This window comes from Orcinus orca, chromosome 9, assembly GCF_937001465.1.
Source record: "Orcinus orca chromosome 9, mOrcOrc1.1, whole genome shotgun sequence".
In the NCBI taxonomy this organism is placed as follows: Eukaryota; Metazoa; Chordata; class Mammalia; order Artiodactyla; family Delphinidae; genus Orcinus; species Orcinus orca.
In genome coordinates, this window is record NC_064567.1 from 12,361,619 (window position 1) to 12,386,142 (window position 24,524).

General features: G+C 46.5%; 1 protein-coding gene across 2 annotated transcripts in view; it reads left to right on the forward strand.

Moving 5' to 3' along the window:
- The window catches only part of DENND11 (DENN domain containing 11), a 51,024-nt gene that overhangs the window by 17,985 nt on the left and 8,515 nt on the right, over nt 1-24,524 (forward strand). The window contains exons 2-8 of one of the 2 annotated variants that reach the window (XM_004272128.4): nt 3,949-4,048; nt 4,993-5,151; nt 17,293-17,446; nt 21,676-21,814; nt 22,721-22,852; nt 22,992-23,142; nt 23,649-23,717. In XM_004272128.4, coding sequence (XP_004272176.1) covers nt 3,949-4,048; nt 4,993-5,151; nt 17,293-17,446; nt 21,676-21,814; nt 22,721-22,852; nt 22,992-23,142; nt 23,649-23,717 — 904 coding nt within the window. The remainder of the gene's footprint in view (nt 1-3,948; nt 4,049-4,992; nt 5,152-17,292; nt 17,447-21,675; nt 21,815-22,720; nt 22,853-22,991; nt 23,143-23,648; nt 23,718-24,524) is intronic. The other variant, XM_033432323.2, reaches the window with a different exon arrangement.

Sequence of the window (24,524 nt, forward strand, 5' to 3'; positions counted from 1 at the left end):
CCTATACAATGAGGATTGGCCAGGCACAGAGGAATAAGAGAGAAGCTTTGAGGACCAGGCTGAGGAATTGGGGGCTATATTCTTCAGATCAGCTGTATTAAGTAAGAAGACGTATGTTTGGCCATGAATACCAGAGACCCAAATTAGCAGTGACTTAATCAAGATAAGAGTTTAGTTTTCACTTAACAGTCAGGAGATAGCCGGTCCAGGGCTGGAATGCCGGTTCATACCCATGGGGTCATCCAAGGACCTAGACTCAAGTTGGCTCTCGCTCCATCATCCCCTCCTTGATATGTGGGCTGGTGCCCTCACCTGTATGATTCAAGACGGCTTGTCACCACATCCATATGCCAGGCAGCAGGATGGAAGAAGGGACTACATACTCCTTCCCTTTAAGGCACATTTTGGAAAGACACATCTCACTTCTGCCTATATCCCACTGGCCAGAATTTACTTGTGTAGCCATACCTATTTGCAAGAAGGTACAGAGAAACATAGTCATCATTTGGAAGGCCATATGCCCGGCTAAGAATAGGAAGTCCTATTCCCTATAAGAAAGGAGGAGTGGTATGTACTAAGGGTCAACTTGCAGCCCCTAATATACTGCTATTTCTTTAAAAAAAAAAAAAAGAAAAGCCTTCTATAAAATTTGGCCCTTAAGATGCTCCTTAAAAATAGGTCTATTGGCCAAATAATTTTGGAAACATTTAGCATGGTCTTGATCTCACAGAGATTCGTAATGTAGAGAAACATTAGAGACTCTGAGAAGTTCTGCAGTAAAGGAACTTGTCTGTCTTTGTTTAACCTAAACAAAGATTGTTTGGCCAAAATCCCTTTTTACAAATTTTGTGTTTTGCAGAAGCCCTAGTCACCTAAGCTTTGGGAAACACTGCTTTGGGGATCATTAAAGTTTCCTTAGTTTGCAGTGATGCAAACATTTTTACAGCCGTTCCACTCCTAGGGATGTAGTCAACAGAAATGTGTGCATATTGTGTCAGTCAAAGTCAAGGTTTAATCAAAGAAACAGAACCACTGGGAGATAAATAAAGGGATTTATTGCAGGGATTTGATCTTGTGCAATTGTGGGAGCTGGATAGAAAGTCTGTGTAAGGCTGTTGCCTTGTGTCTGATGGTGGAGCTTGAAGTCTCTTGAGCGGACAGTTAGGAAGCAGAGAGTAAAGTTGAGAAGAAGGAGAACAAGCTGGAACTCTTGAGGGTGGGTTGGAACCCAGGTCAGCGTGTCACTGCCTCCTGTTCTAATGACGTGGTGCCCTGACCTGATGAAGCTGATGCCTTTCATTAATGGAACTAAGCACACGCCTGGGGTGGGAGTCCGAGAAGCTGACAGAGGATCCAGGGAAGGTGGATCCGTCGGCAGCAGGCCTGGCAGCCACCCGCCAAGTGTGATGAGCCTGCAAGATAAGCAGCAACGCCCATGAGTTACCTGATGCCCTCACACTGGCCTTCTGACATAAACACAACATGGCTACTGCTTCACTTCGCCTCCCCAGTCTCAGACGCAAATGGGAATTCTCAGAAATGTGAATCAGCCCAGCCGGGTCATGCGTTACAGAGCTACCGCACGTGTAGTCACCAGATGACAGGTGTGGAATTGTTCACAGCAGTGCTCTTTGTGATAGCTTCAAATAAGAAGTAAGCTAAATGTGCACCAACAGTTACATAGGTAAGTAAGCTGTGTTACATGCATAGGATGGAAGTAGTAAATGAAATTATTGCTACATGCATCAACATGGATGAATCTTGCAAAAAAAAAAATGGAGCCAAAGAAGACAGACGCAAACGAATACAAACTATGATTGCATTTCTATAAATTTCAAAAACAGCAAAGCTGATTTATCGTGTTCGGAGTCCGGATAATAGTTAGCCTGGAGAGAGGGGTGATGACTCGGACGGGGCAGAAGAGCGGCTTCTGTTTTGCTATTCATGTCCTACTGCTTGGTCTGGGCTCTGCTCACACAGGTATGTTCATGCTGGGAGAACTCATTGTGCTGCAGAGCTATGATCTGTGCGCTTTTCTGAACTTATCCCTCAGCACAAAGTTTAGGTACGTTAAAGTTTTAACAAGTCATTGAGTAGTCACGGACAGGCTGGGTCAGAGGAAAGGAGCTAAGAGCAAGTTGAACCCTGCGTGGAGTGGCATGGGGGCGGGGAACAAGGCAGCAGATACTAGAAGAAGCAGGTAAGCGAGAGGACAGAGTCTGCCAGAGGGTCCGTGGCAGGCCGTCCCTCTCCTAGGCGGGCCATCTGTTGCCATCATGAAGGGTTAGGACCGTGTGCACAGGGGGCTCATCGGCTGAAGCACCCGTGTGGCACAGACCATGATGGTGTAGATTTGGGGGGAGGGTCAGCCCCCTTGTAAGCTTCCTGGGTGTCCTGTTGCACAACACAGGGTGAGAGCCACTGGACCGAGGAGACCGTAGACAGGGATGCTAGTGGAAAGACAGGAACGTGGGGGAAGTCGGTGTGTGAAACCTTACCTTTCTCCCCACGTTCGCCCCTCTTTCAGCGTGCAGCGTGCTTTTGCTTGTCTTTAACCCTGACAGATACAACATTGTTCTGGCCTCTCTGTTGTGTGAAATCTTAATTCCTTTTTTCATGCTTTCTCTTTTAGCCCATTGATTAGTTGTTTGAGTTTAAGAGTCCTCTTTTGAAAATAAACTACTTGAAAGTGCCTTAGGCTGCTGAATAGGATAGGCTGATCCCCTGTGATGCCCACCCCATTCAGAGACTGGGTCGTGTCCAGGTAGACTTGATATGCGGTACCTCTGATGCCCTGAACAATTATCTGAAAGCATTGGTTGTCTGGGATTATTAATGATGTTTCTAATGCTTGGGCAATTAGGGTTTGAGGTGTTGATGAGAAGTTTGTTCTAAAGTGAAATCTTACAAGTATCTTAGTATTTTTATTTGGAAAAATTTTGAATATGCAAGAAAACAGTAGGGCATGTCCTGTAGCATCCTCTCAAGCCTCTAGGAAACACTGCTCTTGTGAACTTCTCTGATTCCCTCAATCTCATGGCTGCTTGTGATTGCTACGTTCTAAAATCCCACGTTATCCTCTGTCATCGAATTTACCACACACCACCACCCTCAGCCTCCAGAGCTGTAATCACTGGTCTCCTTGTTTATCTCCGTATCTGTCCCTGGAATCTAGTCTGTTTGAGGTCAGGGACTGGGTCTTATTTGACTTTGTAGCTCCAGCATCTAGCTCAGTAGAAACTCAGTAATTAGGGATAAGTGAATGAGCTCTTAAATTCTGCAGGCAAAGAACTGGTGTCTGGACCTTGGAGAAGAGCCTCATTTTGAGGAGAGAGGAGAAAGAGTTAGGGAAGGAAGCAGAGCGACATTTGATCAGAGAAGAAGGAAAAGAACCAAAATAGTATTCTGTCACGGGAGTCAAGGGAAAAAGGGGAGATATTTTTGAGGAATTACCAAATGCCACAAAGAGATCAATGAAAATTAAATTAAAAATTAATTAAAAAGAGTGTGGGGGTTTGTCAGAGTTATTAGTGGCCATAAAAAGGCAAGATGGAAGCAGGATCTCGAGGGGTTAAGGAGAGAGTGCAAGATGAGGAAATGGGGGCGGAGGGTCAAAACATGCACTTAGAAGTGAGGCTCCAAAAGGAAGGAGATTGGGAGGTGGCCAAGCAGAATGGGAGAACCAAAGCCAGCAGCCTCGCTGGGAAGAACTGTGTTCATTTGAAGGCAGAGATTGGAGGTGCCTTCAACACCTGGCCCCCGGGATGCCTCAGGGACTCTGCTGGCATGTAGGCGATGGAGGGATGAGCCACCTGAGCATGCTGGTGGTCAAGTCAGTCGTACATTTACTCCGAAGCCATGTGCACTTAGCCGTGCACTTAGCCCTGCACTAAGCCCTTTGAATGATTTTGTCTCTTTTAAACTTGTATCCTCCCTTCTTCCCCACAGGAAACATGGTGGAATGGTGCTTACCTCAAGATATTGACCTTGAAGGCGTTGAGTTCAAGTCTATGGCCAGTGGGTCCCATAAAATTCAGTCTGATTTCATGTAAGTACTGCTGATTGCAAGTCTTCTCTGTACCATTTCCTCTCGCTCTGTGCTTTCCCCCAGAGAATAAGGGCTCTCCTCGGGGCATTTTCAGGAAGTGTGTGTAAATACCCTGAAAATATATACTGGTTTGTGTTTTTATATCAGTTTTCTAGCAAGAGGTTCCCGAGCTTTCATGAGGTTCTCGATGAGTTTCATGATCCAAAAATGTTAAGAACTCCTGCCCTAGAGGTTCTCTCTCCTTTCCTAAGAAATGATTGGGCCTTGCTTGGGGTTTGGCTTTAATAAAGGAATAGAGTTTCGGTCACATTTGGGTTAACTTAAGGCACGTATGTGCTAAAACTTGCAATTCCAGCTTTAAGTAAGGCCAGTCTGTAGTCCTGTGTAATTAAGGTTCTTGTGAGGAGCAAATTGAGAGAATGTCAGGGCGATGGAATAGCTTTCATCTTCTCATTGGGCTGAAACCATGACAGACATAAGTGTGAGAAACGGGAAGGAAACAAAGTGAAAGCTCTGGTCAAATGTTCTATTTAAAATATCAGAGACTCAGGAAGCGAGGAGAGAATCAACACAGTTTATGCTAATAAAACAGAGGTCCCCCCATCAGGTCAGTGTTTATGCAGGAGGAGAAAGGCTGTATCCATGGTCGTGGGCGACTGAGTAGCAGGCTTTGCAGAGATCAAGTCCTGGCTCCGGCGGGATGACCCTTGGCGGTGCCACAGTTTCTTTGAGCCTTGGTTGTCCCATCTGTGAGGTTGAGGGGCTTGGGCTGATAGTCCCGCTGAGGTTCTAAAAAAGGTTTTTCTCAGGCTGAGTTTTCTCACGTAGAGCCCTGGACGCAGTTATGTCTTTTGTTCGCGACTGCATCTCAAAGGCAAAACACAGAGTAAAATGAAATTTCTCTCTCTGATTTCGAGCCACGCTACACATTGGGTCTATTTTAGCTATTTCCGAAAGGGGCCCTTCTTTGGCCTGGCCTGCTTCGCCAACATGCCTGTGGAAAGCGAGCTGGAGCGTGGCGCCCGGATGAAATCCGTGGGCATCCTCTCTCCATCCTACACCCTGCTGTACCGGTACATGCACTTCCTGGAGAACCAAGTTCGGTATGTGGCTTACATACGGGGTGGGGTGCAGGGAGGGCAGAGGCAGCAGGGCTCTGCCAGGTGGTGTGCTGTGATGAGCCCTCAGCGGTAAAGGCTGTCCATCAGAACAGCAGATTCCTCACCAAGAACATCCATGGCTGTGTCTCACACCTCGGGTGGTGGTCTTCGTGTTTCAACCAGCGTCCTGCATAAATGATTCTTCATCCTCGAATGAAAGTTGGGGTAGATTTTGCTTTCAGCTTATATTAATATTGTCATCAATTTTTTTTTTTTTTTTGCCTATCATTGTTGTGGCCTCTCCCATTGCGGAGCACAGGCTCCGGACGCGCAGGCTCAGCGGCCATGGCTCACGGGCCCAGCCGCTCCGCGGCACGTGGGATCTTCCCGGACCGGGGCACGAACCCGTGTCCCCTGCATCGGCAGGCGGACTCTCAACCACTGAACCACCAGGGAAGCCCTGTCATCAATTTTGTTGAATTAATTTGTTGACATTGACGTGATCTTTGCTTTACCTTAAACCACAATAATTATCTCCTTGCCCCAGGCAAGTAGACTCTCAACTTTTTTTTTTAAGCCTAATCATTTATTATTGGAGGTAATTATTATCATTGGGGGTAATAGGAAGGGAATTTTTAACAGAAGCTGCAGAACTATTAATTACTACATATTTTTTTCATCCTGTGAGTAACCTAATTTTATTTCATATTTTGAAGGGAAAATCTACCCCGTAGCCCTGAAGCTCTGTTAAAATTTTAGCACATTTGCCTCTCTTCTGGTATGCATGTGTGTGTACTTTATTTATTTTTAAATATTTATTTATTTGGTTGTGTCAGGTCTTAGTTGTGGCAGGCGGGCTCCTTAGTTGTGGCATGTGAACTCTTAGTTGCGGCATGCATGTGGGATCTAGTTCCCTGGCCTGGGATCGAACCCGGGCCCCCTGCATTGGGAGTGTGGAATCTTAACCACTGTGCCGCCAGGGAAGTCCCATGTGTGTGTACTTTAATATATACATACTTGGCACCATACGACATACATACTTTTATGTCATATGCATTTAAAAGTTATTGTTATTTTAATTTTTGATATAATCTATCTTGATCATCATCTTTGAAAGAATATGAAATTGTGGGAAAAAATGTTTATTATTGAAAAATTCATGTGAACGTACAAATGAATTTTAACAATTCTTCCAAATCTTAACACCCAGTGAGATATCCATAGTCAGTATTCAGCGAATGCCATTCTAAAATAGACATAATTTTACAAAAATAGGATTAATATTTTATGAAGATTTAATTTTATCAGATAGGCTAGTTTGAAATATATTTAATTTATTTGTAAATATCAGAAAAAGAGTAAGTGAAACTGAAGGAATTGTCAAACTTTAATTTTTTTTCACAGTAAGATATGTTATTTCTTAGAATGTTCTTCCAGAGTTAAGAAAAAAGACTGCAAAACATGAAGATACAGTGTCATTCTTATTGAGAAATAATGTATATATAATAAAGTGCACAAATCATTGGTGCTTTTAGGTTGTGTTTTTTTAGTTGTAGACAGTCAGGTATCTTATACTTCTTCCCAGAACCCCTCCCTGACTTTACTTCTCAACTTTCATATACTGTGAGATTTATTACATTTAGTTCTGTAATCACAGTTCCCATGATTCTTAAGTCTCAGTTGTATGTTTACGACCACATCCAAGGCTTAACTGTGGCTTGCTACGTTCCAGAGCTCGTGATTTATTTCTTGGTTGGTTAGATTTTGCCATCAGGCATCTTTTGTTTGTTTTTTTTTTCATGAAAGGATCATGGGTGCTGCCTTCTCTGAAATCTTGCATGCTTGATAGTATTGGTCTTTTACCTTTACTCTTGGCTGGGTATAAGATCCTAAAATCTTTTCTTTCTTCCTCAGGATGCTATAAATATTGCGCAGCAGTATTCTGATATTGGTTGTTTCAGAGAAGTCTCTTTTGTCTAGATCCCTATAGATTATTTATCTGTGATGTTTCTGAACAGTTTTTTTCTGGGGTAGTTTGTCCCTTTTTATCTATAGATATGACATTTATTTTTAATTTCAGGAACCTTTTTTTCTACAATAAAATACTAAACTTTTCCTCTGCATTTTCCCTTCTTCTACAGGAACACGAGTTATGTGTATGTTTTCTCCCCATTGTCCTCCATATTTTTCATTTTGATGATTTTTTTTTCTGCTTTTGTGATACACGGGCCTCTCACTGTTGTGGCCCCTCCCGTTGCGGAGCACAGGCTCCGGACGCGCAGGCTCAGCGGCCATGGCTCACGGGCCCAGCCGCTCCGCGGCATGTGGGATCCTCCCGGACTGGGGCATGAACCCGTGTCCCCTGCATCGGCAGGCGGACTCTCAACCACTGCGCCACCAGGGAAACCCTTGATGATTATTTTAATAGCTCTATAGTGCTAGAGCTGTCCCATTAGTTTACTCGATTATTCCCTATGGTTAAGCAGTTAGCATGCTTCTAATTGTTTTAACTACTCCTCTACATTTTGGAGCTGTGATACATATTTTTCTGTATTTGAAACATTTCCTCAGTTCTGTGTCTCAGAAGTAACATTGAATTTAAAATAAAAAACATTTTTATTGGGATCTTGACACTTTAAAAAAATTATTACTGCTTTTGAAAAATTAATTTCCCAAGGAGGCAATACATTCTCATCGTTCAAAAGCCAAAAGTTATAAGGAGGTATTATATTAGAGTCCTGGCTAAATGGTGATAACGGAGGCCCCAAAATACACGGGCTCAAATAAGACAGAAGATTCTGCCCCATGTAATGTTCTAGAAGTAGGAGGGTGGTCAGGGTGAGCAGCCTCCTGTCCCCACAATTCAGGGCCCACGCTGCTTCTCTTATTTTTCTGCCATAGCCTAAGAGTGATTTTGTGTTCTAAGGTGTTCTTCTCACCTGTTTGAAGCTGCTCACCACTATTATGTCTGCATTCCAGCCCGTAGGGAGGAATGAAGGACCCGGAAGTTGCATATATCACTTCTCATATCCCATTGTCAAGTCCTCCATCACAAAGACACACCTGACAGCACAGGACACTGGGAAAGGTAGTCTCTAGTTGGGTGACCTTGTGACCGGTTAAAATTCAGGGACTCCTGTTGCAAACAGGAAGAAGAGAAGAATGGATTTGGAGGAAATTTTAGCAGCCTCTGCTTCAGTTTGCCCCCCTGGTGACCTAGGTATCCGTGTGTACTCTTCTTCCCAGACATAGAGGACATTCCTCCCACCCCGAGACATCATAGAGCCTCATGTGGTTAATGTTTCTAGTCTAAAATCCAGGGTTTCTCTGTGATTTGAGGCAATCAGGACATGGTTCTCTTATCCTGGAAAGCTATGAAAGAACAGTCACGTCCTCCATTCCCACTTCCTAAATGCAATACAGAAGTAGAGAAGGAACCACAATGCAAGCTCCCATTTGAAAAAGAAGAATCAGAAATAATATGAGGGGTCGTTAGTCCATAATAATAATGAAATTTGCTGAGTAGGGATGGCAGAGACCCCTTGTCCTCACGGAGCAGTATGCTCCTGGCTACACCTTGGTTCTGCTCACTAGAATCCCCTTGTCCATTTTCCTCCATGGCTCCTGGCTTTGCCTTCTGAGGGTTCTTTATCCATTTTGTCCCATAACCACTTTTGAAACAGGCATTGGTGAACATTGGAGAAAGCTGCATGGCTTTGGAACATGTTTCCTGCTGGTGTGGATTTGGGGGTCTAGTGATTTCTTTAAGGGTTGAGAAGTCAGCGGCGTATATAGGCCAAGAACATGACAATACAGATGAGATCCGGCGATTTCAGGGTGGTATGGCCGTAGACAAGAAAGTGACAGTACAGATCTCTCAAAAACTGAATAGGCTTCTTGGTCTGTTTGCTTCCACTCAATTCCATGTAAAAATATCCACTGCCAAAGATCTCCTCTGGGTCTTAGTTTTTAAGTCAGTAGATGGTGGCCTAGTTACTGATCACTGTTCTTGGCCTATCTATCTTTCCCTGGTTTTAGTGGCAACTACCTTGAGACTGTAGCCTAAATCTGGGCTTTATAAATGGACAGACTCTCATGTCTGGGAGAGTTTCTTAGAGGCTTTGAGAGAAATTCTTAATCTCCTGCAATTTTTTTTCTTTTTCTTTTTTTTTTTTTTAACATCTTTATTGTAGTATAATTGTTTCACAATGTTGTGTTAGTGTCTGCTGTATAACAAAGTGAATCAGCTATACGTATACATATATCCCCATATCTCCTCTCTCTTGCTTCTCCCTCCCACCCTCCCTACCCCACCCCTCTAGGTGGTCGCAAAGCACCGAGCTGATCTCCCTGTGCTATGCGGCTGCTTCCCACTAGCTATCTATTTTCCATTTGGTAGTGTATATATGTCCATGTCACTCTCTCACTTTGTCCCAGCTTACCCTTCCGCCTCCCCATGTCCTCAGGTCCATTCTCTACATCTGCGTCTTTATTCCCGTCCTGCCGCTAGGTTCTTCAGAACCTGTTTTTTTTTTTAGATTCCGTACATACGTGTTAGCATACGGTATTTGTTTTTCTCTTTCTGACTTCACTCTGTATGACAGACTCTAGGTCCATCCACCTCACTACAAATAACTCAATTTCGTTTCTTTTTATGACTGAGTAATATTCCATTGTATATATGTGCCACATCTTCTTTATCCATTCATCTGTCCATGGACACTTAGGTTGCTTCCATGTCCTGGCTATTGTAAATAGTGCTGCAGTGAACATTGTGGTACATGACTCTTTTTGAATTATGGTTTTCTCAGGGTTTATGCCCAGTAGTGGGATTGCTGGGTCTTTTAAGGAACCTCCATACTGTTCTCCATAGTGGCTGTATCAATTTACATTCCCACCAACAGTGCAAGAGGGTTCCCTTTTCTCCACACCCTCTCCAGCATTTGTTGTTTGTATATTTTTTGATGATGGCCATTCTGACTGGTGTGAGGTGATACCTCATTGTGGATTTGATTTGTATTTCTCTAATAATTAGTGATGTTGAGCATCTTTTCATGTGTTTGTTGGTAATCTGTATATCTTCTTTGAAGAAATGTCTGTTTAGGTCTTCTGCCCGTTTTTGGATTGGGGTGTTTGTTTTTTTTTTTGATATTGAGCTACATAAGCTGCTTGTATATTTTGGAGATTAATCCTTTGTCAGTTGCTTCATTTGCAAATATTTTCTCCCATTCTGAGGGTTGTCTTTTTGTCTTGTTTATAGTTTCCTTTGCTGTGCAAAAGCTTTTAAGTTTCATTAGGTCCCATTTGTCTATTTTTGTTTTTATTTCCATTTCTCTAGGTTATCTCCTGCTTTTGGGGTACAGAGGAATTGTTTTTTTCAGTCCCGTGGGGTCCCAAATATTTCAAGCCTCAATTAATTTATATTGCAGAACTCAGAATGTACACCCTTATGCTGCTGTATATCCCACCATTTCTGCTTGCAAACTGACCAAGTCTTGCATATTTTCATCTTGCTGTTGTAGTAGTAAGATGAAAGCTACTAAAAACTAAAAACATCGAGGAGCTATCAGTGCTCTGTTTCTCACTGCTTCCCTTAAAGTTACAAGTTCAGATGATACAAGGCCTGTCTTCCAAGTTATTGAAGTTCTATCAAAGTTTTTGTTTGTTTTTTTAGCGATCTTCCCTTTCTAGCTACTAAGCCAATGCTACAATGTGGTTTTTGATACTATGGTAAATCATTCCTAAATATCATTTTCTGCTTTAGCTCAAATCCAGGCTAAGTTGCTATAACAAAGAAACCCAAAATACAGTGACTCAAACAAGGTAGAAGTACAGCTTTTCTAGGATGACAATCCCAGAGGAAGGGAAGTAGTCCAGTGTGGTAGATGGCTTTGTCCCACTGGGTCATTTCTGGGACCCAAGTCTTTCTGTTTTGTGTCCTGCCATCTGCTAGAGTATTGTCCTCACCCACATGGTAAAAGTTGATTCACCATTACTAGGTCTTGCAGGAAGGGGAAACCCACAGGAATCCCAGAAATTGGACACATCGCTCCTGCCCACGTTTCATTGACTTATGCTTAGTTTCTAGCCACACCTGTAGCAGCAAGACAGTCTAGGAAATGGGGTCCTTAACTGGGTGGCCACGTGACCAGCTAAATTTTGGAAGGTTCTGTTGCTAAGGGAAGAAGAGAGTGGCAGTCTCAACCGCATGAAATGAAGTCTTCACCCAGTTCCCGTATCCATCCAATAATCCCAGTAATCACTGCTGATTTCCCATGTATCTTTCCAAAGTTTGTCTATATACAAAGACAAATGTATATTCTTATTTTCCCTCTTTTCGTACAAAAGGTGGCATGTTATACATGTTGTTTGCACCTTGCCTTTTTCATTCAACAATATATCTAGATCTTCTCATATTAGTACATGGAGAGCTTCATTGTTTCTCACAGTTGTATTACGTGCCCTGTGTAGAGGAACCATGCTTGCTTTATCAGGTTGCTTACTGATAGACATTTGGTTGTTTCCAGTCTTTTGCTGTTATGAGGCTGCACTGAATACCTATGAGCAAGTATAATTTCACACATGAGTAGTATATGTGTACATTAAATTTCTAGAAATGAAATTGGTGATTCAAAGAGCGTATGTGTTTGTAATTTTAATAGATATTGTCAAATTGCTTTACATAGAGATTGTACCATTTTACATGCCCAGCAGTAATGCAAGAGAATGCTGTTTCCTCACAGCATTGTCCACACAAAAGTACAACTTGTGGATTTTTGGCATTCTGATTGGTAAAACATGGTACGTGAGTATAATTTTAATTCACAGTTTTCTTAGGAGTGAGGACGACCACCTTCATACATGTTTGAGTCACATATATTTCCTCTTCTGTGAACTGTTCTGAGCCTTTGCTACATTATTATTATTATTATTATTTTGCGATACGCAGGCCCCTCACTGTTGTGGCCTCTCCCGTTGCGGAGAACAGGCTCCGGACGCGCAGGCTCAGCGGCCATGGCTCACGGGCCCAGCTGCTCCGCAGCATGTGGGATCTTCCCGGACCGGGGCACGAACCCGTGTCCCCTGCATCGGCAGGTGGACCCTCAACCACTGCGCCACCAGGGAAGCCCTGCTACATTATTTTTTGATCGTTGGTTTTTTCCTTATTAATTTCTAGGAGTTCTGTGTGTAATATGGAGATTTGTTCTTTGTGATATTTTTTTCCACTTTGTCGTTTGTCTTTTAACATTACTTTTTGTCATGCAGATGTTTTTCTTCCCTGAGTTCAATGATATTCCTATGGCTTCTAGATTTTGAGTCATAGCTAGGATGGTTTTGCAGTTTGGTGATTAAAGAGGGCTCAGGATAACATGAGAGAAGGACTTGCATGAGAAGGTACGGGGAAAAGGAAGAAGCACAGTGATGTAAGCCCAGGTCTAGGCAGGGGTGATACTTGACTGCAGCAATGACTTTTATGTAAATTAACTAGACTTGATTTTTGAAAACACTGAATCCATGTTTTATATTTATTCTTACTTATGATATCCTAACATTATTTGTTAGTATTTCATCCATAACTCTTGGCTTTGATATCTCACTAGTTAGAGAGTGTTTTCTATGACTATTTCTTATTAATCAGAAGATATTGGAGAACTACTATATAATTTTAAAGGATTAATTTTAAACCACATTTTTGACCTTGCTTAGATCATGTTCAAACAACCTACTGTAAAAGAACATTTCAGGGACAGTTGGTATAATTTGAAAGTGGACTGGGTATTAGTTTGGATTAAGACCCATTATTTTGTTAGGCAAGATAATGCCGTGGTGGTTATGTTATTTTTTAAATAGACTTTATTAGTTAGAGATGTATGCTGACATACTTATGGGTAAAATGTTATAAGGGATTTGCTTTACAACATTTCAGGAAAAAGAGTGGTGGGTGGGCAGGCGGAGAGGGTATAGATGTAACCATATTGATAAAATATTGTTGAAACTAAGTGGTGGATAATGGGGTTTATTATTCTCTTCTTTCTACTTTATGTTTGAAATTTTCCATATTGAAAAGTTTAAAAAGACTAAATATAAAATTAACATAGAGTTATTGCAGAAAACTGAAAAATGGACAAAGGCTAATGGGAAGAAAAGAACGTTGGGCTTCCCTGGTGGCGCAGTGGTTGAGAAGTCCGCCTGCCGATGCAGGGGACGCGGGTTCGTGCCCCAGTCCGGGAAGATCCCACATGCCGCGGAGCGGCTGGGCCCGTGAGCCGTAGCCACTGAGCCTGCGCGTCCGGAGCTTGTGCTCCGCAACGGGAGAGGCCATGACAGTGAGAGGCCCACGTACTGCAAAAAAAAAAAAAAAAAAAAGAACGTAATCCCACTAGCCAGACGTATCTGCTGTTAACATTTATATCCTTCTGGTCTTTTTACCAGGTATAAATGTGTGCATACACATTAATTAAAAAAAAAAAAAGAACGTTGAGGTCGTTCAGTATCTAAATTTTCTAACCAAAAGGTACGTTAACGTTTCACTGATCGTGAATAATGATAGTCCTCGTCGTCATTTTGCTGGTTCCATAGCGTCTCAGTATACAGACGGATTACAGGTTATTCAGTTGTTTCACTGTTATTGGGCTTTTAAGCGGTTTCTTATTTTTCACCACCGTGAACATGAGTATCCTTACGGGTAAATGATTGTTCATATCCATATACAGGTCTTTAGGCCTCGTTCCTAGAAATGGAATCATTGGGTTTCAGGGTATATACAGGGTACAATTGGATACAGATTTCAAGTGACCCTTCAGAAAGGTGGTACCATGTTGTACCTGCACCAGCAGCAAGTGGGAATGCCTGTTCTTCTGTACTTGCAAGGCCAGAAGACAGACTGGTGCAGAGCAGTAACGAGTACACAGGAGTGATGAAGTGTAATTGCTGTACAGGGGCATCTCTGATACTTACATTGGGTGCATTATTGCCTGGTGTGGTGGGGAAGGGAGGGTTAGTTGCGGTGGGCATCAGCATGGACACATAGCTTATGTTGTATCAGTGAAGGGGCTGCGGGCTTATGTAACACCCCAGTGTCTCTGGTCCTTCAGGGGAATCCTTGATCTGGCCCAGAGCCCGTGGCTTCAGGTCAGTAGCGCACATTGTGCCGGTTACTCTCTCATTTCTACATTGTCATGTCTCTTGGGCACTTTCCATAGATACTTGGGCTGTGTTCCTTAATCCATGTATCTGTGTAGGTAAGATCACCAGGAAGGCCTCCTCCTGAATCATCTTTGAAGCCCAGCTTATCTTCCAACACTCTCAGCCTTGTTCCAGTACCTTTGGGTTTATCTTGGTGTTACACTTTGATAATCAATCTTGTTTATTGCAAAATCTATATCGTGTTTAAAATTTGAGGCTTTCATAAAACGGTTGTTTAACGTTTATCCGGGAACTACCAATTAATATTTATGTCTGTGTTCGTGTTCTGTATTCCATATGATTGCCTTGTTCTGTCCCATCAGCCAGTGGTATAGGCTGTCAGAGGACAGGATCCTGAAACTAGCTTTTTGTGTAAGAGACCCTAACTTAATAGTGAGCTGTTCTTTAGAATCTTGGTTCAAGTATAGAGTTTAATGTAGTCAAACAGGTAAGACAGTTAATTCAGAAGCAAATCAACAAGGAACCTAGAAAATAGTAGCCAAAACATAGTATTAGAAATACAATAAAATGCTTCCCACAGTTCTTTTTAAGGAAATTAGGTCCTAATGAAAACAGCTTTGAACTTAATTGTCTATCTGTTATTTTGTAGTAATCAAGCTTTCATCCCTTTGACACATCCCTGAAGGGTGTCTGAAGTCGGCCATCAGAATTTTCAGACACAGCTTAGCCCCCATGGATTTCCCATCTAGCGTGTGAACGTTTGTAAGAGTGAAAGAAATGATTATAAGCACACATACCCCCAAGGTCATTTGTTATTACATCACACGACTGCCTCCTTTTGCAAAGCTTAAAACAAAATGTATAGGAACCCCCAAATTAGAGAGCTATCACTCAGAGGAGAGTTTATTTTTGTAATCTTTTTTTGGGTGTACTTGATGATTTTTTTTTTCTTTTCAAAAATGTAAATTTGGGACTTCCCTGGTGGCGCAGTGGTTAAGAATCTGCCTGCCAATGCAGGGGACACGGGTTCGAGCCCTGGTCTGGGAAGATCCCACATGCTGCAGAGCAACTAAGCCCCTGTGCCACAACTACTGAGCCTGTGCTCTAGAGCCCGCAAGCCACAACTACTGAGCCCATGCGCCACAACTGCTGAAGCCCGCGTGCCTAGAGCCTGTGCTCCGCAACAAGAGAGGCCACCGCAATGAGAAGCCCGCACAACTCAAGGAAGAGTAGCCCCTGCTCAACGCAACTAGAGAAAGCTCGTGCGCAGCAACGAAGACCCAGTGCAGCCAAAAATAAATTAATTAATTTTTTTAAAAAATGTAAATTTGCCCTAAGTTCTCTTCCGGGGCTTGGCCTGAATCTTCCCCATTTACCCACTGTTTCCAAACCCTCCCTGTGCACCTGGCTAGACTCTGCCCCACGTGCTAGGGAGGAAGGAACCTAGTGTTCTGTGAGGGGCTGAGATATATGAGGCCCATTTTCTGCTTAGCTCCATTTATACCTCAAAATGATATCGCGGTGTTACTAGTATCTGTGTTTTTAAGGAGGGGAAAAAAAGCAGATTTTGAAAAGTTCAGTAGCTTGACCAAGATCTCACAGGGAAGAAGTGGCAGCCGTGGCCTTGATATGAGGAGCTGTACGTCCCCCTGGAGCAGAGATGTTTGGCGAGCAGCTGGGTACCGGTTGGATTGTGCAAATCTTGAATCTGAGTTTGTGTCAGTGTTTGGAGGAAGCCGGCAGTGACAGGTTGGGGGCATCATTGCCTTTCAGCCGTCATTGTACCAGGGCCAACCGTCATTGGCGATGCCTCCCCTTGCTCAGTAAAGCTATATTTTGATTCTTTTTCAGTGTAAGAGAATAGAAATTATAGGGTTCTAAAGAAATGTAAATGGACTAAAAAGGTTTTAGTGCCTTTTATTTCTCCCTGTATTAGTTTCCTAACGCTGCTCTAACAAAGTACCAAAAACTAGGTGACTGAGAACAACAGAAATGTATTATCTTACAGTTCTGGAGGCTAGAAGTCTAAAATCAAGGTGTCAGCGGGCTTGGCTTCTCCCCAGGGCTCCGAGAGAGAATCTGTTCATTGCCTCTCTCCTACCTTCTGCGGTCTTTGCTCTTCCCTGGCTTGTAGATGCGCCACTCTGGTCTCTGCCTTCATTTTCACATGGTGTTCGTGTGTGTGTGTGTGTGTGTGCGCGCGCGCGCGCACACGCACGTCGAAATTTCCCTTTTATAAAGACACCAGTGATACTGGATTATGGCCTCATTTAAAATTCAGCCCATTGTGCTGTCAGTAATCATAGTGCCAATATGGTACCCACGGTCCTCCTGTGCTTGACCTGAAGACAGGATTGGATTCTCCATTGCCCAGATGCTCCAAGGCCTCCATGTTGCTTTCTTGATTTGGGGGTTAGTTGACAGAACTATGCACAGCCGAGTCTCTGCCACCCGAGCAGACTAGGTTGGGGAATAAAAGAGATTCTGAGCTTTTTATTACTTTATTACTTGGTGCAAAAATTATAAGCCCTTCGTGACATCCAGTCATTGTTTTCCGTTATTTGAGACATTGAGGGGTACTCTTCCGTCTTATTCTTTTGTATCAGCAAAGCAAGAACACGAGCATGCTTTCTAAACAAAGAGCAGCTTTCAAGCAGGGAATTTGTGGTCTTCCAAGTTACCCCTTCTCTGGGAAGCATCCTTTGCTCGAGAACAATAGACATTAGTTACAGTCTGTTAATTCCTCCTCTTTCCCAGGAGGAGGAGATTGCGTCCACAGCACTGTTGGGGAGTTTCAGAGCCTACGTTAGAATTTTTCATAAGGAGCTTCTGTAACACCAAAGGAGGCGTTCTAGGCGACCTCAAGAAGGGGGTCTTTTAGTTTGTCCAGGCCTTTGCCCTCCCCACCCCCACCAAAGTAGTACTTCCCTTGGGGCCAGGGGGTGAGTGGCAGGTCTGTGGGAAGAGCCATTCTCACTGTGCGTGTGTGTCGTGCAGACACCAGCTGGAGACACCGGGACATTACTCTCGTCTGGCTGCATTCTACGAGGACAAGAAGGGGGTGCTCCATGCCAGTCCGGGGAGAGGTGGAAGCCTGCCCCCTGTCTACTGGCTGCCTTCCATCCACCGGTACATGTACCCCGAGATGAAGGTAGGTCAGCCCCGGACTTAGGTCTGGGGACAGCAGTTGTTGATTGTTGTTTTCATGAATAAGGAAATTGTGTCTTGGGCTGATGCCCAAAGTCTGCTTTTGATAGAATAGGATTGTAACCTAAGCATTTGATGCTTTTAAAACATAAGGCAAGTTATCTTAAACTAACATGCTTTCTAATACTTCTGTCATCATGGTGCAGAGCTGTACTGATAGGCCAGCGGTGGTGGACTCCTGGTTCTAGCAATTGCCTCAGGTAGTTTAAAGGCAGATATTTGAACTAAAGATGAAGCGTTTGCGCAGTTAAGATATTTCTTAGTTACAGTAGTTCGGTATTCCTTTATTGTGTATTTTCTTCCTGAAGTACTTTGTAAATACTCGAATATGTTTATTTACCATTAACGACACACCCAGCCAAGTGTTAGGCGTTGGGAGGGTACAAAGATCACCCCTCCTCCTTCTTTTTCCCCCATCCCCCCTCCTCCATCCTGCACTCCCCCCTTCCCATCTCCCGCCACCTACAGGTGGTCACAAGATACTTCAGTGGAAATTTCAGGCTCCCTGGTCGAGAAATTATGCCATGAGTTCTAGAGAACTCTGGGAAGGCATCTTGCAAGAGGAGTTGGTCCTTGAAGTATTTGTCTGGGGGAAAGTGAGGGGAGCTAATTCCAGACTGAGGGAAGGCATGAGCGACAGTGGGGACCACGGTCCGTCACTTTGTCAGCACCTTCTGTGAGTTAGACATTCTGCTAGCTATTTATCAGTACCTGCTGCAGCACTCTTTAAAGTGGATTGTTTTTTTTTAAATCTATGTTTTACAGATAAACCAGTTGAGGTTTATAAAGGTTCAGTGACTTGGTTAAGGCCTTATAGCTAGTAGGAGATAGAGCCAGGATGTAAACACAGGCCTGATGCCAAGGCCAGCGCTCACTTAGCCCACTCCACTGCCTTTGTGAGGTCGTGGGCGTGAGAAAGCCCAGGGCAAGTTCGTGGGATGTGAGCAGAATGGTTTGACTGGGATTGAATTTCAATGTCAGCTGGCCAGGAGAGAAAGGATTGGAAAAATAGGTTGGAATCAGATTGTAGAGAATCTTAAATACTAGACCATGGAATTTGAACCTGAATAAGTACCAGTTAGGGTCTTGTTAGGAAAACACAAACTATGTCAGATATTTCGAACTAATTCAATATAGGGAATTGGTAATACAGGAATTGGAAAACCAAAAGCACAGAAAGGTAACAAGATAACCTAAACACTAGAGATACAGACAGCGGCACCACCCTATATTAGTTATCTGTTGCTGCATCACAGATTGCCCCCAAATTAATGGCTTAAAACAGTACATATTTGTTTCTGTGAGTCAGGAATCCAGGCGTGGCTTAGCTGGGTCCCCTCTTCATGGTCTCTCATGAGATTGCAGTCAAGGTTGGGGTCTTATCTGAAGGCTTGACCGGGGAAATAGCCACTTCTGAGCTCACGTGGTTGTTGGGAGGATTGAGTTCCTTGAGGGCTGTTGGACTGAGCGCCTTGCGGACTGTTTGTTGCCCCCAGTGGGTCTCTCTGCAACATGATGGCTTGCTTCATCAAAGCCAACAAGTGAAAAAGACTGTTGGCGAGATGGAAGTCATAATCCTTTGTACCTAACCGTGGAAAGTCACAGCCCTGCAATGTTGCCGTATTCTCGTGGTTAAAAGCAAGTTCCTCAAGAGGAAGAGGGGGTTGCATAAGGCCATAAACACCAATAGGTAGGGACGTCCCTGGGGGTTTGGAGGCTGCCTGCCACGTACTCCCGGGGCTGGAGTAACAAAGAGGGAAAAGTGACGTTATCAAAACCACAGGAGCTGGAGGAGGGGCGCTGCACAGCTGGCACTCAGACCACTGGCACTGTGCACCTGCTATGTGTTAAGACATTTTAAGTATATAGTTTGGTGAATTTTTTACAAAGTGAACACATACATAAAGAAAAATTTTAAATAAGCTTATAAAGTAGAGGTTAGATTTAAGACCGTTACAGAGGGAAAAAAAAAAACCTGGAAAGTGAGAGGAAGGCAGGATCGCAGTCTCTCTGAGGCCCAATGGTGGCTGGTCAGTGTTCCTCCAGGGAAATGGGAAAGTGGGAGAGAGACAGAAATGGGGGGAGTGAGCCGCAGGAGCAGATGCATTTCCTAGGGGGCTGCAGGTAAAAGGTGAGGGACGAAGCGTGAACCCCAAGGGGCTTGCCAGCAATGGTGAAAGAACAGGAAGAGGAGAGCGTACCTGGCATGAAAGGGCAGAGGGAAGACAGGTGGGAACTGGGCAAGTCAGGAGAAGCAGCTGCAAGGCCACGAGGAGGGAAACGGCTTGGAGCAAAAGCAGGAGAAATGTGGGTGGCGCCGTGCAGCTGGGCTGGAGACGGGTCGAGGCGCCGTCTGCGGGGCTGCCTCTCTCCAAAGTGAGGAGGGCCCCTCGCCGGGCCCAGGAGGGGCAGCCTCTGCACGGCCCCCTGCAGTCCCCTCCCCCCCGCCCCCGTCGCGGCTCGCATCAGCCTGGCCTTTAAGGGCTTGTGCACCCGCCTCTGCCGCCAGCCTGTACCCTGTGCCAGGGCAGGGCCTGGCCTCCTGTTCATCGTGGGAGCCAGACTGCTTAGCTCAGGGCACAGAGCGAGCACGTGGGAAGTGCTTCTTGCCAGAAGGTACACGTGTCCATGAATGAATGGATAAATAAGTACAGGCAGAATTGAGGACTGCTGGTTTACTCTAGGATTCTAGGGCCCAGGACACATTTGGACAAAACCCTGCCAGACCTTCGTGCAGGAGAGGCACACGTTTAGGGCGTGAAGATAAGCAGAGTGGGCGCTGAGAAGAACCTGAGGGGCTTTGGCTGTGTTCTGTCTGGTTGGCGGGCGGAGGCCGGCGGGGGCTGAGCGGAAGAGTCAGGAGAAGGGAGGGAAGCAGAGGATGCGCGGATTTCACGAGAGAGCGCGACTGGACGCAGTGCGCAGCCGTGGTCGCGCGCTGCCCCTCCTCCCGGAGAGCTGGGACGTGGTGGCAAAGGAGTGGCAGAGGGCAGGTGGGGCCCCTCGGGGGACAGCCCTTCCGCAGGCACGGGGCGGGGGGTGGCTGTGGTGCGGGGCGATGCCTTGGGTGGGGAAGCCCTCTCCCGGGTGGTCCGGAGGAGGGGGCCTGGCGGAGCGCTGCGGCCACCCCGGGGCTCGGTGGCGGGTGCCCCAGGGGGCTGGCAGGTGTCACACCCAGCGCGCGGCCTTGGTGCCGGTGGCACCTGCCTCCAGAAGTGCTCTCACCTGCGTCCCGAACGGGTGAAAGCAGTGTCCCTTCTGACGCTTTAGCATGAAAGTGACCTTCCAGAAGGCTCACAGAGCACCTGGCTTGAAGCCTCACGTCTCGTCGGCGACAGTTGTGGCTGCTGCATGTGGCTTTTCCCACGTGCTAAGGGTTCCACACGGTTTTTCTCAAATGGTCCTTCTAGCCAGATGAAGGATGTGACAGTGGTCTCCCGATTTTACAGATGAGGAAGAGAGCCCGAAATGTTGGCTGGCTTTCCCGAGGCTTCCCCGTGCGTAGAGGGCAGAGCAGGACAGGCCCCCAGCTTTCCCTGGGTCAGAGCTCGAGCTTCTGACGCCGGGATGTGCCTTGGCGGCAGGGTCCCGGGAGGCGACCCTCAGGGTTGAGGGTCCTCACATCCAGCACTGAGAGGAGGCGGAGGTGGGCTTAGGCGCGGGGGCTTGTGTCAGGGAGCCCCGTGGGGTAACCTGTCATCTGTGCCCACATGTCACCTCGCACGGGAGCCGGGTCCCTGTACGCTTGGGGTCTCACCCGGCACTGTCAGCGCATCCTTTTCTTCCTTCCGGTGCTCAGTCGTGTTGGGAGCTGAACGTTCTCACTGAGGTGTCCGTCACCTCGGAGAGACTCTCAGAAGTTACGTCCAGCTTCGCTTCCTCTGCACCGCTTCCCCCGGTTGAAGTAGTTTATAAGATCCCTAAACTCACACTTCGGTGTATCAGGGGAGCTGTTGAATGATGGACCTCTAGTTTAAAGATAAGCCTTTGAACGTGAAAAATACCATTTTACGTGGAAGTAACCGTCCCTTATTGAATCTGTTTGGTGGTATCTTGTTTTTTTTGTTGTCGTTGTTGGCAGGGGAAGGGGTGGTTAGCATACACCTGTATTGAATATTTTGCGCAATATTTCTAACAAGCTATTCCCCTCCCACCCCCTTTTAATTTTTTCAGATCACACACCCAGCTGGCTGCATGTCTCAGTTTATTAAGTTCTTTGGGGAACAGATACTCATCCTTTGGAAATTTGCCTTACTTCGAAAGCGCATTTTGATATTTTCTCCCCCTCCAGTGGGCGTCGTGTGCTATAGAGGTAACTAGAAGCCAAAGTCAGGGACTCCTCCCAAGTTCTCTGCAACAGAAACTGCCCCAGTCTTTCCAGTGTTGACCAAGGCCAGAAGGGATTGAGCCATGTCAGGGCTTCAGGGGTTTTAAGCCTGGGAGTGACACGGTTGGATTAGTATTGTAGAATGTGGACTCTGGCGGTACGGAAGACGGATCAGGTAACACGTCAGTGGTCTGGTGAGGGAGAAGGGTCTGGGTTAAAGCAGAGAGGATGGATGCTTGATATGTTTAAGAGAGAAACCTGGCAAAGCCTGGCGTCTGGGTTGTAAGGTTCTGATGTATGTGACGTAACGGAGGCAGGATCCAGGATGCTGAGGACGGTGAGGCCACCAGGCGGGGGACCAAGGAGGAGCAGGTGGGGGGCAGTGTGACAGAGTCACCTTGGACGTGACGAGTGTGTGCTGCTCTGAGGCCTTCTCGAGCGGTACTCTAGGCACTGCTACAGTTGGGTCAGGACCCTGGGGGACAGGCTGGGCCACAGAGACAGACCTGGGGGTGGCACAGAGGCCGAGCTGATAGCCGGGGGGTGGGTGCCGTCATTTGGGGAGAATGTGAGTGAGGAGGGACGTGCCAGCGTGTAAGGTGCAGGCCTGGGAGGTGAGCCAGCGAAGGCGGAAGGCAGAGGGGGTGTTGGCGTGCAGTCAGAAGAGGGGAGGGGACCAGGAGATGCGGGGGTCGCGGTGGGTAAGAGTTCTGAGAAGGGAGAGGGTCACCAGCGCCAAATGCTAAGCAGGGCCTCGTGAGACGCAGACTGAAACATGTCCGTTGGGTTTGAGCGCCTTGGTGGAGCTGACAGCTCCGAGAAGGTGGCCGCAGGCTGGGAGGGAGGGGCCGGAGGGACCCGGGCGGCCTCACCTCCACCGTCTCCCCACAGTGTACTGCTGCTGCTGCCTAGCCAACGTCTCCCTGCCCGGCATCGGGGGCACCGTTCCCGAGTCCAAGCCTTTCTTCTACGTGAACGTGGCCGACATCGAGAGCCTGGAGGTAGAGGTGTCCTACGTGGCCTGTGAGTACGGGGCCCGCCCCATCCTGCCCGCACATCCCTGGCGGGGTCGCCCGGGGCCCTCCTTTCCCCGGCAGCGTCGGGCTGGTTCCCTGTAGGGCCGTCCTCCGGGGTCCTGCCGCCTGAAGCCCAGCTCCTGCAGGCACCACCGAGAAGATTTTTGAGGAGAAGCGGGAGCTGTACGACGTCTACGTGGACAACCAGAATGTGAAGACGCACCACGAGCGCCTGCAGCCGCTGCTGAAGATCAACAGTGCCGACCGGGAGAAGTACCGGCGGCTCAGCGAGCAGAGGTAGCTCAGAGCCCGGGGCTGCGGCGGAGGGGGGGTGGGGTGGGGGCTCCTGTCAAGCCCGCCTGCCGCCCCTTCCCTCTGGGCACATTTCTGCCCCTCTGCCGGGAGCCGGGGTTGAGGAAGCTCCCAGCACATACCGATGGGCAGCAGGCATGTGTGGGGTGACTCCTTTCTGGCGGCCTCTGGAATCTGTGAGGCCCGAGGGAGCGTGTTGGTATCAGTGGCGAAATAAATGGTCTCATCACCTCATCCCTATTTTATGACAGTTAGGAAAGATGGTCACTTGAGTGGGATGATACAGGGGCAGAACCAGCCCTGGACTCCAAGCCCCGTTTATCTTTGCTGCTCTCCCTGCCTTTGGACGGGGGCCAGGGTGCGTGTGTCGCTCTGGATCAGCCTCCTTCCTGAGAGGCGGTGGCCCGTGCAGATGCCTGGCCGGTGACCCTGCCCATCACTGGGGTCCTCGTAGCTGTGCCAGAGGCTGACGGGCGTCTCCTCCCCGACAGGCAGATGCTGTTGTATTCCCAGGAGGTAGAAGGAGATTATAACCCCTGTGAAGAGGACCTCTTTGTGCTGTAAGTCGGCCCAGGCGGCAGTCGTGGGCCTCCCCGTGGGTCCCTTAGCACTAACGGCTTTAGCCTGGATCCCTCCCGTGTTACCTGCTGCAGCCCAAGGATGCCCTTTATTGCCACCAAGGGCACTTAGAGCTGGGCTCCACACAGAGTCAACCTGAGCCCCAAAATGCTGTTAGGGGGACCCAGAAAAGTTAAAGCAGCAGGGGAAGGTTTTTAAGAGAAAATGGGAGTCCCCGCAGCTGTCTTCCTGTTGGGCATCTACATCCAGATGTCTGCTGCGTAGGAGCTCTGTGTGTCCCTCGGGATGCAGGGACTTCTCATTCCATTGCTTCCTTTGAATGGAGCAGTTCCTTGTACTGAGTATTATGGGCTAATCAGAAATTTAACTCTTGAACAGAAGGACATTTCTTTCCTTCAGAGCTGTTGGTGGTCAGGGTGGGAGCCATGGCCTTTATACCTCGTAGCACTGATCCCATTCATAAGCAGCTGTGTGAAATAGTGCTCAGTGATAAGAACAGAATTGTAATTGAACCAGAAACAATCTTCCCAGCTTCCGGCTTGGTCTTCCTACCCCGCCTCCCGGGATGGGGGTGGAGAATAGCACTTGAGTTAGAACTGTTTCTGGCTTTGATATTGGCTTTGATAATTCAACAAAGGTGCAGTACTTTGATTCTAATAAAGTGTACTTTCTAATGCATACATGCTGTTTAGCTGTAAAAGTATCTGGGAACTGAGCAGAGAAGCAGCAGACTCATCAAGGCTTGACACGGTCTATTGAATCAGACATTCCAGAGCGCCCGGAGCTGC